Below are 18,380 nucleotides of genomic sequence, written 5' to 3' on the forward strand. Positions count from 1 at the left end.
GGGTAGCTCGCAGCTGACCCGCTGGAACATGGCCCGGAACTTGCGATCCGGTATCAAGCTGGACCGGCCGGTTAACCGGTCGAACCGGGGGCCGAGGCGTCCGATCGAGAAGCCCTCGGTGGAGGGTGACGTGTCCTCGGGTAACGGCGAGGATGACGTGGATCTGACGGCGGGGAAGTCAATATACATGGTTTCAGACGGAACAGGGTGGACGGCGGAGCATTCCGTTAACGCTGCCTTGGGACAGTTCGAACATTGCTTGGTCGACCGTGGCTGTCCCGTTAATACCCATCTCTTCTCAGGGGTAATCTCGACTTTTCACATATCTACACAATCTCTTGTTATGCAGGGGCAGGGGAGCGCCCACCAAATGAATAAGCTTTAATGTTGTAATTAAATCAAGATTATCGATATTTGAAGATCGAGGACGGAGAACAATTGATGGAGATCATCAAACAAGCAGCAAAAGAAGGTGCAATGCTCATCTACACACTAGCAGATCCATCAATGGCGGAATCCGCCATGAAAGCATGCAAGCTTTGGAACGTACCCTCCGTCGACATCCTCGGACCCATCACCGACTCCATCTCATCTCACTTGGGTGTCACCCCTTCTGGTCTGCGACGTGGCCAAAAACACTCTTCCCTCGACGAGGAATACTTCAAACGGATCGAAGCTATCGAGTTCACCATCAAACACGACGATGGTGCTCTGCCTAAGAACCTTCACATGGCCGACATCGTTCTTGTTGGCGTCTCTCGGACAGGGAAGACCCCTTTGTCGACCTACTTGGCTCAAAAGGGTTACAAAGTGGCAAACATCCCGCTCGTGATGGGCGTGGAACCGCCTGCCACTCTGTTTGAGATCGACCCGAGAAAGGTTTTCGGGCTAACCATAAACCCTTTGGTGCTACAAGCGATTCGGGAGGCTCGAGCCAAGAGTCTGGGGTTCGGTGCGAGCGTTAAGAGCAGATATTCTGAGTTGGGTTGTGTTAAGGAAGAGTTGGAGCTCGCAAGAAGAATCTTTTCACATAATCCCACTTGGCCCGTCATTGGTAAGCTATATCATATATATATATCATGGTATCGTGAAGTTGTGTGCGTTATAACTTATATGTGACGTTGAATGTGAATGGTAGAAAATTTCGATTCTTTTGGGTGAAATGCAGACGTGACAGAGAGGGCAATTGAAGAAACTGCAGCAGTTGTCTTGAGGCTTTACCACGACAAGCATTGCAAGCGCTCAATGCCACGCATCTCTAAGTACTACTGAACATATATATATACACGATTACAAACTTAATAAAACAATATTATTTTCTATCTGTTCCGAATAATAAAAATTATCGGCAAAGCGCTTAGGTAAGGGTACTTGCAGTGTTGAGATTCTGTAAGTAACATGGTCCATACTCTACATACTATATAGTATATGCGTATATATACTAATCCACAAAATATAAAGTATGATAATGTGAAAACCCTAATACTCCACAAGGTGACAAGATCTACGGGTGATACTTTGCCCAAACAAAGGCAACAAAATACACAAAAGAAGACCCTAGATTTCTTCATTGACTTCCGTTTAATCCGCTGCAGAAACGAACATATGAACAAAGAGAATCCAAGAACGCAAATATTTGAAAAAAAAAAAGATTCTCAATCCTTTGTCACGTTGAATTTGAACTCACAATCTTGCATGATAACGTGCGTGCCCACATTCCACTCTCAACTCTTCTTCCTTTGTTCTTTTTCGGGCCTAATTCCTTCGAAGTCAGCTTTTGCACTTTCCTCTTCTCAATGGCATGCGTACCCTTTTGCTGTTTCTTCATCACCTCACTATTTGGCTGGTGGTACCGAGGGAATTTCCATGCCCAAAGACTTGGGTCGGTCCATATATACGCCCTATGTACATTTAGTCTAGCGTGATATCTTCGCCGCTAGACTTGGTCATCGAAAGAGTGAATATGATTAGCAAGATCGATCCCACGCTTGACCTGTCGAAAACACATCCTCGTATCATAACTTTGCATCAAAATTTGTCACGGACATACTTTGTGATTCAAATGTTTATATATATATATATGTAAACAGGAGCAAAAGAAAGAATCGACTCACAACGTGGCAAAGAAGAGGACAACTTTCTTGGGATCTAGAATCCAAGAAGTCGGGGAACGCTTGAGGCTCGTCTTCTTGGAGAAGGCGAGTCTTCTTTCGGACTGGTCGGAGATGCTGCCGGCGGTGACGGTCGTGTGATGAACCGGCAGGCCTGCCGTCGGCACGGCGGTTGAGGTGGCGGTGAGATCAATGGGGCCCACATGATGATCTCCCGCGGCGGCCAACTTTTCCGGCGTGCCTAACCCTACTTCATCATCATGGTCAGTAGCACACAGCTTTTGTGAATACACAAAAATCAAATACCACATTTCGCTCCACTTTTGAAAACCACAACAATATTTTTCTTTATTTGGAAAAAAAAGATTGCATCATAATGTGTTTTCTAATTGTGCAAAGTGAGCATGCGGTGGCAGAACAAAATGGATGGTCTGCTGCTAAGGCCTGTAAAGCTAAGTATATATATATATATATATCATATATTAAATTCTGTGGACAGAATCACATGGAATAATTCAGGATTTTCAAATGCATTTTGAATTATTTCATCTGTATTTAATTTAATGTTAACAAGATTGTTAAAAACTGAGAGGAAGATTAACCCAATACTATTAATGTAATCTCTATATGTCAAAGATATTTGGTGAAATTTCATTTTCCTTACCCTAAAAAACCTATCTTGTTAACTCTCGCCAACTAATCCCCAACCAACACTTGGAGAAATCACAACTTCAAGTAAACGTCATTAAGCAGTAAAAAGTGCATTTAACTTTCATTAATTACGATTTGGAAAGGGAAAAAAAACTGAACTAACCCATTTGATTGAAGTCTTGGTTGTATTCATGATATATTCCGGGAGATTAAAAAAAACTACGAAAAAACAATAACAAGATTTTATATCCACGTCGCCAATCTAATTCTATATTTCAATTTCCACAAAAAAAAACCCTCAATATTATTTACAGACCTGTCCTTAACAATTCCAATAAATTACGAAAATAAATAAACCAAATTTCAGTTAAAAAAACAATTAAAAAAAATGAAATAACACAGATAAGCCAACTTGAATATATCGGGAAAATCGTTTTGTGGTTATAATGGATATAAAAATGTCATGTACCAACAAAATATTGTGTGTGTGTGTATTGTAAGATATTATAAAGCAGTTTAATAAGTAATAATTCATTACATACAAATTTTAATTCTAAAAAAAATTAAAATTTTAATATAATAATATCTCATGTATTTCAACAATTGAAAAATGGTTTAAGCATACCCAGCAGTAATTTATCGATTAACAAAAAAAAAAGGCATAATACCTCCAAGGAGTTGGGGCTGAGGCATTGAAGTCTCCTTCTCGACGCCATTTGGGTCGTAATGAATTCTCCTATCGCTGTAGTTTCGTCCCGACCCTTTCCTCGAGAGACTTCTCTGCATCTTTTTTATTAATTTATTGTAATTAATTAATTAAAATCGAATAATTAAATGTCGTTTTTAATTAATAATGCAGTTATGGACGAGAAAGCACAAAAATAATCATAAAAAAGGAAAAACAGGAGAGAATATGGAGGGAACTGCTAGAGAATAAAGTCGCACGATCATATCCTTAACTCATTGATGTCTTCAAGTAACCGAAAACAATAATTATAGTTCTTTCTTTGCTTATATATATATATATATATGATGATATAACTGGTCCCTAATTAAAATTGATGCGTAAAGTCAACTCCTTACGTTAATCTTCGGATATAAATTCTGTTTGCCAATCCAACAAAAGAATATCTATTTTTTTTTTACATAGAATTCAATTTTAAAATTAATTTTTTGTAGGTAGATATTACTAATTGGATATAATTATAGAGGGATGAACATGATATAAAAAACGCATGAAAATGTGATAAAATAAAAAACTAAAAAATGAAATAAAAGACACAAATAACCAAATCAAAATCACATGAAAACTCAAAATGTGGACCTCCATTTCTATGAACATAGCCCCAAAAAAATATCGGGATACGAATGAAAAAAGGAACAAAAATTGAATGGAACCCCCCAAAGCATGTTCGACAGCGATTTCAAGTTATTGACAATTCCTCCATTATTTTCAGAAAATTAAACACCCAACAAGAAGCAGTACCAAGAACAAAAAAAAAAACCCCCACAATTTTTTTTGGCGAAAAGTTGTGATTTTTTTTTGTTGGGTGAGCAGATAAATTCGGATAATGAAATGTTAGTTTTCAAAGGGAAAGACTTACGGTGAAAGTGGGGGTGGAGGGTAAGTCTCTGTGGAGAAGAGGAGCGAAGCTTTCCACATCGATCATGACGAAGCCCTCTCCTTTCTCTGTTTTCGTGCATCCGAACCCGTTTCCCTGATCCGGGCTCGGGTTTTTCTCTCCTTTCGGCCCCATCTCCACCCCCAGAGAGAGGCGGAGGGAGATTGGCGATGGAACAGTAACAGAAGAGGGAACAATGAAAGAAAACAATTGACCTCGCCGGTCAACGGGCACTTCAGTTTTTTTGTAATATTGAGAATTTGTCTGACCACTTCGCCTCTCTCTCTGTCTGTTTTCTCCAACGATGAACTTGAAAAATCAAAGCGATGCAAGAGAAGAGGCTTGTGGGTTCAGACAGAGCTCTGTTCTGTTTTTGTTTTTTGCTCTGTTTCAAGGAGGAGGAGGAAGAAAAAGATAAGTGAATTTGGGGAATGTGGAGGGGGAAGAGGCTGTTGTTTGAGTTGTCTACTTATGTTGCCATTCCTTTAAAATGGTTTGGCCCTTCCTTTAGGGTTTTTTTTTTTGGGTTTCTAAACCTATTATTATTATTATTATTATTATTATTGTTATTATGAGTTAATGATCTAGTTTCTATTTTGAGGAATTGATGTGTTGAAGAATAATTAATCTCTCACCAGTTTCAATTTAGATTCTTTTCTTACTAAATTATTTTAATAAAAATTGAATTAAAAATTAGACTCGAACCAAATTCAGATACTTTAAAAATCAATAAATTTAATTTTTCAAATTATAAGTAACCAAATCTAGATTTAAAAAAATCCAAACAACCTTTATTTTGTAACTAATTTTTTCTCTCAATAAATACAAATTCTCTACAGGGCGAAAACAATCTTTAAAAAAAAAATCAACAAGTAAGTTCCGTCATTAAAAGACTAGTTAATTGTCAATGATGACGTAGCCAACGGTGCAAGCGGGCCAGATAGCTTGAGCCATACGACAAGATAGAAAAAAATCATACTATATTATATATACATACATATATTATCATAAATAATGATGAGGATAATGATTTTTTTTTTCTCGGAACTGTTTGTAATAATAATGATGAAGGTAATGAAAAAATTGCCTCAAGTGTTGGTTTGAGGATATGGAAAAACCATATTGTATATAGGTATATTATTATTAAATGCAATATATATATATATATATCATATGGAAAATACAAAATATTGATATACACTAAAGAATATTTTTCACGCAAAAGTAATCATTTTATTAAATTAAACCGAGGGATTTCCTTGTTTAAAAACGAATTCAACCAATCAAAGCAAAAAATGGCAAATAGAGGAAGATAAGATAATTAGTGCAAATTTTATGATACAATGATGGACCATAATGATATGATTATGACGTCATTAATATCATGATATCGAGCGGGATTAAATGAATTTTGGTAGGATGGGATCCACGTGTCAGAAGAGATTAGGGAGTGTACACTTATTTGATTGAGCGAAACATCAATCAGTCAGAGGCATATGAATATTTGCTTTGGCGTGTAACCTCACAGAACATGCTTACCAATTCGTTCGTTGGCAATTCATACATATATATATATATATCTTTTTATTATAATAAAACCCATCCCCTAATATTCTTCTGGAAATTCTCGCCTTCTAAAATTAAAATAATAAATAAATGGTAGGTCGTATTTTATAATCTAATAATTTTCTCTGTCGCAGCTGCAACATGACACGCATGGTGGGCAAGCAAAGGCGCACGCCAAAGGTTTCAAAAATTCATTTGTGCAATCATCTGACTGTCACTCATCCCTGTCCGAACACGATCTCAATTTAGGTCAAGTTCAACTCATACTCTGTTTTCTAAACAACTGTTCCTCAAATTTCTGTATTGTTCCTTGCCCGGTTTAAACTTAAGGATCAATCTTAATGTAAACTTTCGAACTATCAAAAAAATTATATATATATATATATATACATGAACAATACTGAATGTGGATTTTATATCAAAGAGATTCCACACATTAAAAAAAGAATACAATAAACATTTATGGCAGCATTCGACAAGAGATTTCCAGAAACATAAACCCACCAGATTCAGATACAAGTCTTAGTATGGATATAGTGAGTAGCATGACCCACAAGACAAGAGCTGTGGACTAGTAAAATGGGTTATACAGATGAAAACATACGGATGGATAAGCAACTGTTAACCGTAGCTTAGTCGAGAGTCAATGAGTTTCATTGACGTCTGTCTCCTAGGTACTCCAATCTCACAGGCATTCACTCTGGAAGCAAACCGAAGGGAGCAGAGAGACTCACCGGTCGAAGATGGATCGGGCGATATGTTCACAAACATCAACGTCTTCGAATCACCGCCTAAGCAAGGCTGTTTCAGCCACGCAACTTTTGTTAGGCTCACTACAATACTGATTCAGGAGCCTAAACTCTCACAGTACAAAGACACAAACCTGGAGCAGATATGTCAACTTCGAGTTTCTGAAAGGAACGTGATCCTCTTTCTTTGCCAAAGCAAATATAACATCACTCAAGGCCGACAGACTTTTATTAATGGCCTGATCATTGCAGCAGGAAGATTAGTGGGCCTATGTAAAAGAACACAGGAAATGACATAGAAAGACAAATACTTTTAATCCGATACCTGTGTCTCCTTTAACCGATCTCCAGTTGCTCCACTCCTTGACAGTCTCTCACTTCCAGCCAGATCAATTAGGTTAAGAACGCCTTGTACCTGTTGTTCAGTGCTCTGCAAGACGAGAGAGAGTCAATAGATGAAGTAAGAATATCCAAAAGTAAGAGAGTGTCTTCAGGGCATGAAATAAAATCCAGGTGGTGTAGACATTACCTCATTCACCCCAGAAATCCGCAGCGTGAACACAAAATGACTCCTCGATGATTGTTCATTCATGTTTGTCTTACCCACAGATCTGCATAAGAAGAAACCAACCATATTTTGCTCAGTATATTCCAGTGGCCAATTCAAACAGAAGGACACACTTTCAAGACAATGCAGAAAACAACATCCTACTCGATAACATATAAGCACACTGAACTAACAAGACTATAATTTTCTCAGTGAGTCACGCCCTCTCATAAAAAAAAGCACCAAGCGAAATGCCGAGTAATTTGCTACAAAGCAATAGGCAAGAGGACATTTTTGTTGAACAGCTACAGTCGAGGAAAACTTCATGTGTACAACATGAGGGATACATACAAAGCTGACCAGAAGTCGTAAATTTTTTTTAACACAAACCTGCTCTGAGCAGCCTGCTGCAAGAGTGAGGAAACCTGTCCAGTACTGCATACATCCACTATGGTCAAGTCACTAACATGAGTATTACCATTCGAATCATGTGTGATTGTATATTGCCTTCCAGCAACACCACTCTCTGCTCTCGAGTCTGTGGCAAATGTTCGGTTTGTAGAAAGCAAATCCCTAATAGCCTCGTTGTATATCTCCAACATTGAGACCTAGAAGCATAAGCACAAAAAAACGTTAGGCCTAGAATGATTTATAGGAGAAAAGAAAAAATAGGAAGAAAAAGGGGTAGAATGTTGCAATGAAATGAACAGCAAAAATAAACAATTATTAAACATTCTAGACAGTAATTTCTACCTGCATTTTGTACTTCCAGCCTTGTGCCCTAAGGGATTGACTAGCTTGGAATATTTGCTCAAGTGATCGAGGGATCAATCCTTTCTGTTCTGGTGCCTCAGGCCTGCCCATCATGGTATAGGTTTTCCCAGAACCAGTCTGACCATAAGCAAAGATACAAACCTGCATCCACAAAGAGAGGAACAAAGAAAGCCCCAACAAACGGTCAGACTACATGCTGGGATTACAAAACTTCTCCAAACAGCTATTTCTATTACATCCAAGATGTCCGGAAAAATGCTGAAAAGGTAAATGTAAGTCCACCTTTAAGGCTTCAGTTAAAACCAACCATCTAAGCTTTTTAGAATTGCATCTTAATGTATCCACTTAACAGGCATCCCAAGGCTATATCCAAACATAAGAAGAATATTTACAACCTTGTAGCCATCCAAGGCACTCTGTACAAGTTGTGATATTTCAAAAAATACTTCTTCCTGAGAAGCTTCATGATTGAAAACCTTATCGAACGTGAAAGGATGCGTGTTCCCTGTGGGTACAATAGAATACTGTCAGGCAGGCAACATGATACACAGTCACATGCCAGAATAGTTCGCTTGAGAGAGCACATAACTCAAAAGTACAAACTCCTAAAAACAGCTCGCAGTAGCTCAAGTTAGACAGAGCTGTACCACTTTGGATCACATCAATGCCTCGTCCACGAGACTCTGTTGAAGTAGGATAGGCTATCACACTCGCTTCTTGCCGTCCACCATCGTCTGGTAATAAGGGACGCACTCGGCAGAACACACGTATATTTCCTTTTAGTTCCTGTCAAATGAAAGTTATTTAGAATGGATCCAAAGACGGCCAAACGAGTCCATATGTATATTCAACAAAACATGTTTTATTACAAGAATGGTGTTGTGAAGCTTCTTTCGCATTATCTCGCCCTCGCAAAGTTGATGCTCCAAGTCAGCAACATGGTCTTGCAATTCACACATAAGTTGTTTCTGCTCCTGGTACTCTGTCCTGGTCAGAGATATTGATGCATCTGCCATCTGTGTTATGAAATAGAGCTCTATCAACGTAAGCATTGTACTAGCTATCAAAAGTATAGTCGATCATACGATTACCTTTTGTTTCTCATCGGCAAAAGCTAATTCTTGCTCCAACACTTTTATACGTTCTTTTTGTAATTTACATGTTTCCTGAAGTGTAAGAACTTGGAACGTCAGGAAGTTGAATATAAGGAACTAAGGATGGATTAATGTAGCAACGCTACATTAGACTAACCTCCAAGGATCCTGATTTTTCATTCAAGATGTCCAACTCTTGAGATGATTTTCCAACACTCTCCTTATATTTGGCAATCTCTTCTGACAACTTTTGCAACTGCACAGCTTTGCGTTCACGGTCATCTCTGACCTGTTGGAGCTCATTTCGTAGACTACTGACATCTGTAAGCAGTAATTCTTTTTGTTTTACAGCATCTTTTTCTGAAGACTTGATAACAACATCAGAATAAAACAAAATTAAAATGAGATTAAGCATAAAGCAAGCAGACTAGCAGAGAGCAAACAGACCTGTCTTAGAGCCATGGTTACTTACTCGAATTGATATGAGTTGATCCTGCAATGATTTACTGTGAGCCCTTAATGTGCCAAGGTTATCCACTATACTTGACTTCTCTTTTTCAGCTCGGTTGAGTGCGTCACGAGCTGTCTCAAGATCTGTCTGGAGTTTACTGTTGTATTGTTGCAGACTTGTGTTGTATTCTTGCAACCTTTTATAGTTATCTTCTAGGGCCTTCGCCTAAAAATTCCAATCCACAATAACAACAGAAAATGTTGGGAAATGAGAGTGATTGCAAGTACAATCATCGAAAATACAACCAAGAACAAGTTTGTTGTACCGTCTCCTTGGCAGACATTTTCTCTTGCTTAACTTTCTCAAGCTCTTCTTCCAGAGAAGCTCGCTGCCTATCAGCTGCAGCTCTAAATTCCTTCTCTCTCCTGTGATTTTCAATCGCACCCTAATCACCAAAATAACAAGAATCCTCCAAAAAGTGAAAACCGTGCAGAAAAAAGATGTCGGAGGAAATATCAGCTACATAAGAAAAAAATCCAAGCTCCTAAAGTATTTTACCAGCTTATCAAACTCCTCCTTTGACAACTTCTCCTGTAGTGACATGTTGTGCTCTTTCAACTGTGAGATAGTTGCCTGCAGTCCTTCTTCTTTCGTCTTCATCTCCAAATCTACAAATTGAAATTCAGAACCAAACCATTTTACGTGTCAACTATTTATCCCGTGAACAGGTGTTTGCAATAGACGGGAATCACCTCTGTCACTGCATCTTTTTTCAGCAGACTCCAAAGAAGTGCGAAGATTTTCCTTCTCCTGGACATGGGTTTCCTCAACTTGTTGGAACCATTTGACACACATCTTCAACCTCTTGATAATATCCGTCATTTGCTCAATCTTAGACTGAGGCAAAATTATTAATTATTGAAAAGGCAAACTGGAGAACTTCAAATTTACTTAAATAAAGCAAGAGAAGCTCATCTGACAGACCTTGGAATCAAACTTGCTGGCCTTTGGTCTCTCATTGAGCAATGCCACCACTTCATCTTTCGTAAATTCTACTTTAGCACGGTCCTCTGCGCTGCTAACATCACTATTGGCAGAGATATCTTGTCTGTTCATTGTAGAAAGCACTTGTCTTCTACCAGCAACTTGCATTTCCAATTTCCTGCGCTTGTCAAAGGGAATGCTTGCAGCGCCTTCCTTTTTCTGCAAATAATACGAAAACAAATATAGTTTTAGATTCACAGAAACAGAATTTTCAAATCCTGTGCTCGTTGAGACCTTTTCTTGTTCTGCGACAAAAAATCAAAGCGAAATCACAGGAACCCAGTATTGTTCCGGATTTCGTCAACGGCGTGTCACTAAGAAACCAAGTTCAGATGCACTTGGAAGACACCTTAATAATTTAAGTGACTCACACGTCCAATCAAACAAATGGACTAAATCACCCAAACAGAAAGATGAATTTTTCATTGAAAAGGGGCTTACGGCGGATGGGCTGCGTGGTGGTCGGTTCTGGTTGCGAGGTGGCATTTCCGAGAATCTAGGTTCTTAGCGTTTCTTCACTGTCTGCTAGGCAGTGGCCTCAAAACCAAGCGGATTGCTTCGAATATTGACCTAGTGACGCAAGCACCTCCGGAATGATCCAGCTGATTGCTGGATACCGGGAGAAATCAAACTCTAATCTGCTTAATCGAAGACGAGAAATTAGGGTTCGTCGAAGGAGGAGGAGCCTTGATTGAAAATTTGAATTCGATTTAAACTCAGATCTTGTGGATGCTTGGGGAATTATAACGTTAACTTTTGCCTATCATTATATAACATAAAATAACCAATTCTTATATTATTAAACATTTGTGGGCTCATTGTAAGCTTATGGGCTTCAATTCGGCCCATTTTTACAAGTAAATGATCTCATATCAATTGGTCTAGACATTGTAGAAATACGTTGCCACGCAATCTTTTCCCATTTGGTACCACTCCGACGTGGCAGAACAAAGAATAATTATCACACGTGTCAAAAGGTTACAGGCTAAAACCATATCCAAAGTTATCTGAGAGAACATTGAGATAAGGTGTAAAATTCACTGTCCTAAAACCGGGAAATATAAAATTCCAATCGTATCTTCCTCTCCAATTATATAATCAGAAAAAGAACAAAAAAAAGTAAAAACAAAAAAAGATGGCGCAAGCTATGACATCGATGACCGGTTTACGTGGACCGTCTAGGGCAACATGCGAAGGGAGACTAGTGAGAGGGGCGGTGACTAGGGGAGGTGGTTTGGTGGTGAGGGCTCAGTCCCAGAGCGAGTCCGAGACGAGCCGCCGTGCAGTGATCGGGCTCGTGGCGGCTGGGTTGGCTGGTGGTTCTTTGGTCCCGGCGGTTCTTGCTGACGCTATTCCGATCAATGTTGGCCCTCCTCCACCTCCCTCCGGCGGCCTCCGTGAGTAAACTAACCAGTATATATACACACATATACATATATATATATATATGCTTTACGTACGGGATTGTGTGTATGTGTTTTTTTCGGCCGGGCAGCCGGGACATTGAACTCGGACGAAGCAAGAGACCTCAAACTGCCGTACAAGGACAGGTTCTTCTTGCAGCCACTGTCAGCAACGGAGGCAGCGTCTCGGGCCAAGGAATCGGCGAAGGAGATAGCCGGCGGTTCTTGCTGACGCTATTCCGATCAATGTTGGCCCTCCTCCACCTCCCTCCGGCGGCCTCCGTGAGTAAACTAACCAGTATATATACACACATATACATATATATATATATATGCTTTACGTACGGGATTGTGTGTATGTGTTTTTTTCGGCCGGGCAGCCGGGACATTGAACTCGGACGAAGCAAGAGACCTCAAACTGCCGTACAAGGACAGGTTCTTCTTGCAGCCACTGTCAGCAACGGAGGCAGCGTCTCGGGCCAAGGAATCGGCGAAGGAGATAGTGAACGTGAAGACATTGATCGACAAGAAGGCGTGGCCGTACGTTCAGAACGACCTCCGGCTAAGGGCCGAGTACCTTCGCTACGACCTCAACACGGTCATCTCCTCCAAACCCAAGGACGAGAAGCAGAACCTCAAGGATCTGACCGGCAAGCTCTTCCAAAACATCACCAACGTCAGTTTCTCTCTTTGATCTTGTTCTATATATAGGTGAAGCCAGATCAGATGTATTGTGCGCTCGTCCTTTTGATATGATCATTTCCTTGTGATTTTCCGACAGCTTGATTACGCGGCGAAGAAAAAGAGCACATCCGATGCGGAGAAGTACTACGCAGAGACAGTTTCGAGCTTGAACGATGTTCTTGCCAAGCTTGGTTGAGAACAAGAGACTGATGTTTCTTTTCACGTAATAAGTCATTTTTAATCCCACGTGATTTTGTCCAAATACTTTGGCTATCTCTTTATTCTTCTTGTCTGAATTCTCCGCCGGTTCAGATTTCAGTTTCGAAATCACACCATAACATAAGTTGTTAGGAACGTTCTTGTTCCGGAGTCATCGGATGCATCTAGTGCGGTACACGACATGATCTCGTTAAATTCGTGTCCGTACGTTTAGCCGGCCGTACGACATGCGTCGTGACCTAATACAAATCTATAAGAGTTGTCTACCATTTTTTATTTGAAAAGTGATCATCTAATTCATATAGCGAATTGATCAAATGACAAACGAAGTCGAGGTTATGGAATTCATATGGATCGAAGGACACGTGTCCATAAATATCATAATAATGATTTAACATAGATTTTCTTATAAATATTTTAATTTATATATATATTTTTTTAAAAAATAGATGATGAGTTATAATTTGTAAAAGTACCGATCTTTCAATAAATATCATAATTAATAGAATAATACGTGTTTTTGTGTGATTTGGTTTTATGAACAATATTATTATTCTATATAGACTATTTGAATTGGGTGGGCTTTGACTGCGCGGCCCATGTTCCAGTTTTCCATTCACCTATGGGCTCATACTTCACCGAGCTTCGTCGTCTCCAGCCGGGTAATCTTCTGCCCTAATAACCTACCACCGTTTCGCCGTCCGTCTCCGGCAAAGTTCGCCGTCTCCGGCGATCAATGTTTTGATCTTCAGGAAATAGAGTGCAAATTCGCGCATTCCGGGCAACGAGACCGCCAATTATTCGAATATCTCATCGTTTTGGAACAGATTATGCTCATTGATGGCTCGCTTGTGACGAAATGCCTCCAGATGAACCTCTCTTTGGTTTTCAATCGTTTTCCATTGGTCATGGTACGATGCAAGTCGTTTTCTACGTCGGCCCGCAAGCTTTTTCCCGAGTCTCTTCCCCGTAGACTTGCATCGTTTTTGCAGGCTTGCTCCGATTCGACTTTGCTTGGGCAAGGTAAGCAAGTTCACGCTTTTTTAATCGTGAACAGAAATGCCGGTGTAAGCTATATGGATGCTAGGATTTTGGGCATGTATGCTATGTGTGGTAGCTTTGAGGATGCCGGTAAATTGTTTTATAGCCTTGATTTACGGCATTGCATGGCCTGGAATTCGATTATGAGCAGCTTCGTGCGAATGGGTTTCTTTAATCATGCCTTGTCATTTTACTTCAAGATGCTAAGTTATGAAGTTTGTCCTGACGAATCCACTTTTCCTTGTCTCATCAAGGCTTGTATTGCTTTGAATAATGTCAGAGGGGTTGGGTTTCTTCACCATTCGGCTTCGTCTCTTGGCATGGATAGTAATGCGTTTGTTGCCAGTTCTTTGATCAAAGCCTACACTGACTACGGTCAGATTGGTGAAGCGAGTAAGTTGTTTGACAAAGTTCATCAAAAAGATTGTGTCATATGGAACGTGATGCTTAAAGCCTATGCACAATGCGGAGCCTCGGATAAGGTTATAGATGGGTTTGGTGCTATGAGGATGACAGAAATTAAGCCCAATGCTGTTACCTTTGATCATATCTTATCTGTTTGTGCCTCAAAGTCATTAATTGGTCTTGGTGTTCAACTTCATGGTGTAATGGTCGTTTCTGGGTTGGATTTTGATGTCTCTGTCAACAACTCACTTTTATCCATGTATTCCAAATGCAGGCAGTTTGCTGATGCATCTAAGTTGTTCCGGTTGATGTCTCGAGCTGATATAGTTACCTGGAATTGTATGATCTCTGGCTATGTTCAAAATGGATTAATGGAAGAAAGTTTATTTCTGTTCCATGAGATGGTGTCATCGGGTGTCTTACCCGATGCAATCACTTTGTCGAGCTTTCTTCCATCAGTTGCTGAGTTTGGAAAGATGGAGCACTGCAGAGAAATACATGGTTATATTCTGAGACATGGCATACTGCTGGATATTTTCTTGATAAGTGCTCTTATCGATGCCTATTTTAAGTGTAAGGGTATTGAGATGGCACGAAAGATTTTCAGGCAATGCACTTCAGTCGATATTGTAGTATGTACAACAATGATTTCTGGGTATTTGCATAATGGCATGAATGCCGATGCTTTAGAGATGTTCCGATGGTTGTTTACAGAAAAAATGAGTCCAAATGATATAACCTTGGTGACTATTTTGCCAGTTATTGCTGGCCTGTTGGCCTTGAATTTGGGGAGCGAACTTCATGCTTACATCATCAAGGAGGGTTCTAATGGGAGGTGCAATGTTGGTTGTGCTCTGATGGACATGTATGCTAAATGTGGAAGAATGGATATTGCTTATGAGATTTTCAGGAGAATGCCCGAGAGAGATAGCGTTTGTTGGAACTCTATGATCACCCGTTATGCACAGAGTGACAATCCACGTGAGGCGATAGATATTTTTCGTGAGATGGGGTTGTCAGGAGCCAAGTACGACTATGTTAGTATTTCAGCCGCTCTCTCTACTTGTGCTAATTTGCCTGCACAACATCATGGAAAAGAGATTCATGGTTTCATTACGAAACATCAAATTGCTGATGTTCATGCCGAGAGTGCCTTGATAGACATGTATGCTAAGTGTGGAAACCTTGATTCTGCTAGACACGTGTTTGAGATGATGAGAGAAAAGAACGAAGTTTCGTGGAATAGCATCATTGCTGCGTATGGAAACCACGGGTTGCTAAAAGATGCCCTCTTTCTATTCCATAAAATGGTTGAGAATGGAATTCAGCCTGATCAAATCACTTTTCTGGCAATAATATCTGCATGTGGTCATGTCGGAGCTGTTGATGAAGGAGTTCATTACTTCGAATCTATGACGGAGGGTTATGGAATCCCTGCTCAGATGGAGCATTATGCATGTATGGTGGACTTGTTTGGACGAGCTGGTCGTTTGAATGAAGCCTTTGAAACCATAAAAAGCATGCCATTTCCGGCAGATGCAGGAGTTTGGGGGACACTGCTTGGAGCTTGCAGAGTTCACAGAAATGTCGAGCTTGCCAAAGTTGCTTCGAGTAATCTATTGGATTTGGATCCACAGAACTCGGGTTACTATGTTTTGCTCTCAAATACTCATGCCGATGCTGGGCACTGGGAAAACGTGCTTAGTGTAAGAAACTTGATGAAAGAGAGAGGAGTACGAAAAATACCCGGTTGTAGTTGGATTGAAGTCAACAAAACAACTCATGCATTTGTTGCAGCTGAAGGAAGTCACCCACAGTCTGGGCAGGTCTACTCCTTGCTGAAGTTGCTTCTCGAGGAGTTGAAGAGAGAAGGCTATATTCCACAGCCTTACCTTCCAATGCACCCACAGACGTTGAGAGTGTCTGCCCATCGTCTCTCCTGTCCCGATAGCTAAATTTCACCACCACAGAATGTAGCAAAAAAGATCCTTGGACATTCGTGGTTGCAAACAGGTAAAGATTGATGCGAGTGCCTTTTATTTTTATGGTATAAAAACTGTAGGGTTCTTTTACTACCGTCATTGCTGGGCATGATTATTTGAAAGTTATTTGAAATCTGATTAGGCATTTTTATTAACATGTGAAGATTTATGCTTGTTGTCAGGAGAGTCCAGGACTGTTTGAACTCTGAATCACTAAAGGTATGCTCCATATGACTTAACTGCATTAGTTTGATCTTTTGTGCAATTTATTTTACTACATCTTCCATTTGCTGTGTGAAGAATTTATGCTCAAGTTACAGGAATCTCTTCAGGTGCCGCATTCTCATATTGTACTCCATTGATTCTCTTCTAAGGGTGCAGTACTCTGCTGAATCGATCTGGTTAGTTTCTTCTTTCTTGATATGAGAAGAATTTGCTTCTGTTCTTTAGCTTCGTTTCTTAATGAGTACAACATGGATTGGAAAATATATTTTAACTGATTGCATTGTCTTCTCAGGACAACTGACGTCTGATTAGGACCTAAACCTGTTCTCACTTCTCATAAAGGAGGTGGTGTTGTCAATCTGATGATGGATAATTGAAATCAGTTTTTTGGTGATGATTTCGAGAAGGATCCGGTCTCCATATTGCGATGTCTGGTCAAGGCTTCTTCCTACTCCCATCTTCTCATAAGACGGTGTCTCTCCCGGAAGGTAAGATCGGTTACTGTAGTTCTATACTGTTGAGTATAGTGACTTTGATTCATTGCTGAGTAATCGAAATTGTATGGCACCCAAAATGATGACATATGGATCTTCATCTGCAGATTCATGGGTTGTTTTCATATCATTTCTAAACAATGCAGGAACAAACGGACATCAAAGATCAGGTTGAAATCAATAAAAGCAGAGTCATGCTTGATTGCAGCGTGGAGAAAACCCTATGGCCAGGTATGATCCTGACAAACATCAGAACCGATGCTCAAGATCCACATCAAGAAACCGAAAATTTTCCGACATTTTCCAGAGACTTATTTAAATTGCGCATTAGATACAATATTGTTTCTTTTGTTCACCATTTTTTGCTAAAAAAATGCCTGCTCTGTTTCATCTTCCTTGGTTCTTTCTTTCACAGGGAGGAGGCGCAACATACAAAATTGCCAGTCCCTTCTTTACATATCCATTTAATAAACGTGAAATAGTACGTTTGCGGTTTGACGACGCTGACGCTGACGCTGACGCTGACGCAATAATCAATTTCTCACACATCCAAACGCAACTTGAAAAACGGAGGTTCTATGGCGTTTGCGTTGCGACAGCTGCGGCAAATGAGCGTTTTTGCCACCGCAGCTGTTGCAAATCTTCATCAAGACAATCCGTACGAAACTAATAAAAATGGGCCTACGTTTAAGCCCATTGTGGTATTGTAGCTGTTGAGGGCCCACAGGCCTAAACCCAGAGTCCTAGTCATCCTAGTGTAGTAGATAACGTGTATATAATATATATAAGGGAAAATGAGATTTTCCTACACCAACTTGGCAAAATGTAATCTTTTCCTGCATGAATTTTTAATTTGATAAAAAACTACACCAAATTATCAAATGTACCAAATTAATACACGAACTATCCAATTTAACTGCAATTTCCTACACAATCCGAAAACGGTGTTAAGTGTTATTAACCGCTGACGTGGCACGCCACATAGATTTTTTGCCACATCAGCATGCCATGTCATATTTTTAAAAAAATTCCGAAAAAATATGAAAAAAAATCGATTTTTTTTTAAAATTTAAAATAAAATAAATAAACAGCAAAAAAAATATACATATATATTCATATCTATATACAAATAAAAATATAAATATATATACAAAATAAAAAACATACACATATATATACAAACATCTATACAAATATATATATACATATACATACAAACAAATATATTTATATATACATATACATATATAAACACATATATATGTATATATACATATGCATATACATACATACATACATACATACAAAATAAAAAAAA

At 39.5% G+C, this 18,380-nt stretch overlaps 5 protein-coding genes across 13 annotated transcripts in view; 3 read left to right on the top strand and 2 right to left on the bottom strand.

The window, feature by feature from the left end:
- Positions 1-1,638, top strand: part of LOC104812524 (pyruvate, phosphate dikinase regulatory protein 1, chloroplastic) — a 2,216-nt gene extending 578 nt beyond the window's left edge. The window contains exons 2-4 of the mRNA XM_019203268.1: positions 20-304; positions 421-1,054; positions 1,169-1,638. Of these exons, the coding sequence (XP_019058813.1) occupies positions 20-304; positions 421-1,054; positions 1,169-1,272 (1,023 nt within the window). The 3' untranslated portion in view covers positions 1,273-1,638. The remainder of the gene's footprint in view (positions 1-19; positions 305-420; positions 1,055-1,168) is intronic.
- Positions 1,496-4,889, bottom strand: LOC104812510. Of its 3 annotated transcripts, none has more exons than XM_010539718.1 (4): positions 4,367-4,889; positions 3,431-3,542; positions 2,115-2,361; positions 1,496-1,993 (listed from the first exon to the last, which is right to left on the bottom strand). In XM_010539718.1, the coding sequence occupies exons 1-4, from the start codon at positions 4,517-4,519 to the stop codon at positions 1,912-1,914; spliced, it is 594 nt and encodes a 197-aa protein (XP_010538020.1). In that variant the 5' UTR covers positions 4,520-4,889; the 3' UTR covers positions 1,496-1,911. The 3 variants fall into 3 exon arrangements, with proteins under 3 accessions (XP_010538020.1, XP_010538002.1, XP_010538011.1); XM_010539700.1 differs by having other exon boundaries at positions 3,431-3,548; positions 4,367-4,879; XM_010539709.1 differs by having other exon boundaries at positions 2,115-2,358; positions 3,431-3,548; positions 4,367-4,878.
- A 1,468-nt stretch (positions 4,890-6,357) lies between these two features.
- LOC104812529 (kinesin-like protein KIN-14C) lies at positions 6,358-11,351 on the bottom strand. Of its 2 annotated transcripts, none has more exons than XM_010539752.1 (17): positions 11,051-11,351; positions 10,550-10,768; positions 10,318-10,462; positions 10,124-10,233; positions 9,891-10,010; positions 9,562-9,790; positions 9,272-9,435; positions 9,112-9,186; positions 8,890-9,036; positions 8,668-8,806; positions 8,416-8,525; positions 8,000-8,161; positions 7,637-7,854; positions 7,229-7,310; positions 7,025-7,129; positions 6,834-6,938; positions 6,358-6,751 (listed from the first exon to the last, which is right to left on the bottom strand). In XM_010539752.1, exons 1-17 carry the CDS (start codon positions 11,093-11,095, stop codon positions 6,572-6,574), a joined length of 2,355 nt encoding a protein of 784 aa, XP_010538054.1. In that variant the 5' UTR covers positions 11,096-11,351; the 3' UTR covers positions 6,358-6,571. The 2 variants fall into 2 exon arrangements, with proteins under 2 accessions (XP_010538054.1, XP_010538046.1); XM_010539744.1 differs by having other exon boundaries at positions 9,272-9,481; positions 9,587-9,790; positions 11,051-11,350.
- Positions 11,352-11,700: 349 nt separating this feature from the next.
- On the top strand, positions 11,701-13,014 carry LOC104812569 (oxygen-evolving enhancer protein 3-2, chloroplastic). Of its 2 annotated transcripts, XM_010539813.2 has the most exons (4): positions 11,701-11,972; positions 12,261-12,294; positions 12,393-12,688; positions 12,794-13,014. In XM_010539813.2, exons 1-4 carry the CDS (start codon positions 11,745-11,747, stop codon positions 12,890-12,892), a joined length of 657 nt encoding a protein of 218 aa, XP_010538115.1. In that variant the 5' UTR covers positions 11,701-11,744; the 3' UTR covers positions 12,893-13,014. The 2 variants fall into 2 exon arrangements, with proteins under 2 accessions (XP_010538115.1, XP_010538124.1); XM_010539822.2 differs by lacking the exon at positions 12,261-12,294 and having other exon boundaries at positions 11,702-12,006.
- Positions 13,015-13,162: 148 nt separating this feature from the next.
- On the top strand, positions 13,163-17,996 carry LOC104812547 (pentatricopeptide repeat-containing protein At4g21300). 5 transcript variants are annotated; one of them, XM_010539792.1, is made up of 6 exons: positions 13,163-16,374; positions 16,508-16,562; positions 16,644-16,744; positions 16,861-17,056; positions 17,209-17,293; positions 17,478-17,996. In XM_010539792.1, exon 1 carries the CDS (start codon positions 13,515-13,517, stop codon positions 16,314-16,316), a length of 2,802 nt encoding a protein of 933 aa, XP_010538094.1. In that variant the 5' UTR covers positions 13,163-13,514; the 3' UTR covers positions 16,317-16,374; positions 16,508-16,562; positions 16,644-16,744; positions 16,861-17,056; positions 17,209-17,293; positions 17,478-17,996. The 5 variants fall into 5 exon arrangements, with proteins under 5 accessions (XP_010538094.1, XP_010538103.1, XP_010538075.1 ...); XM_010539801.1 differs by having other exon boundaries at positions 16,664-16,744; XM_010539773.1 differs by having other exon boundaries at positions 16,526-16,562.
- The last annotated feature ends 384 nt before the right edge of the window (positions 17,997-18,380 follow it).

This window comes from Tarenaya hassleriana, unplaced genomic scaffold (genome assembly GCF_000463585.1).
Source record: "Tarenaya hassleriana unplaced genomic scaffold, ASM46358v1 Cleome1, whole genome shotgun sequence".
Taxonomy (NCBI): domain Eukaryota; kingdom Viridiplantae; phylum Streptophyta; class Magnoliopsida; order Brassicales; family Cleomaceae; genus Tarenaya; species Tarenaya hassleriana.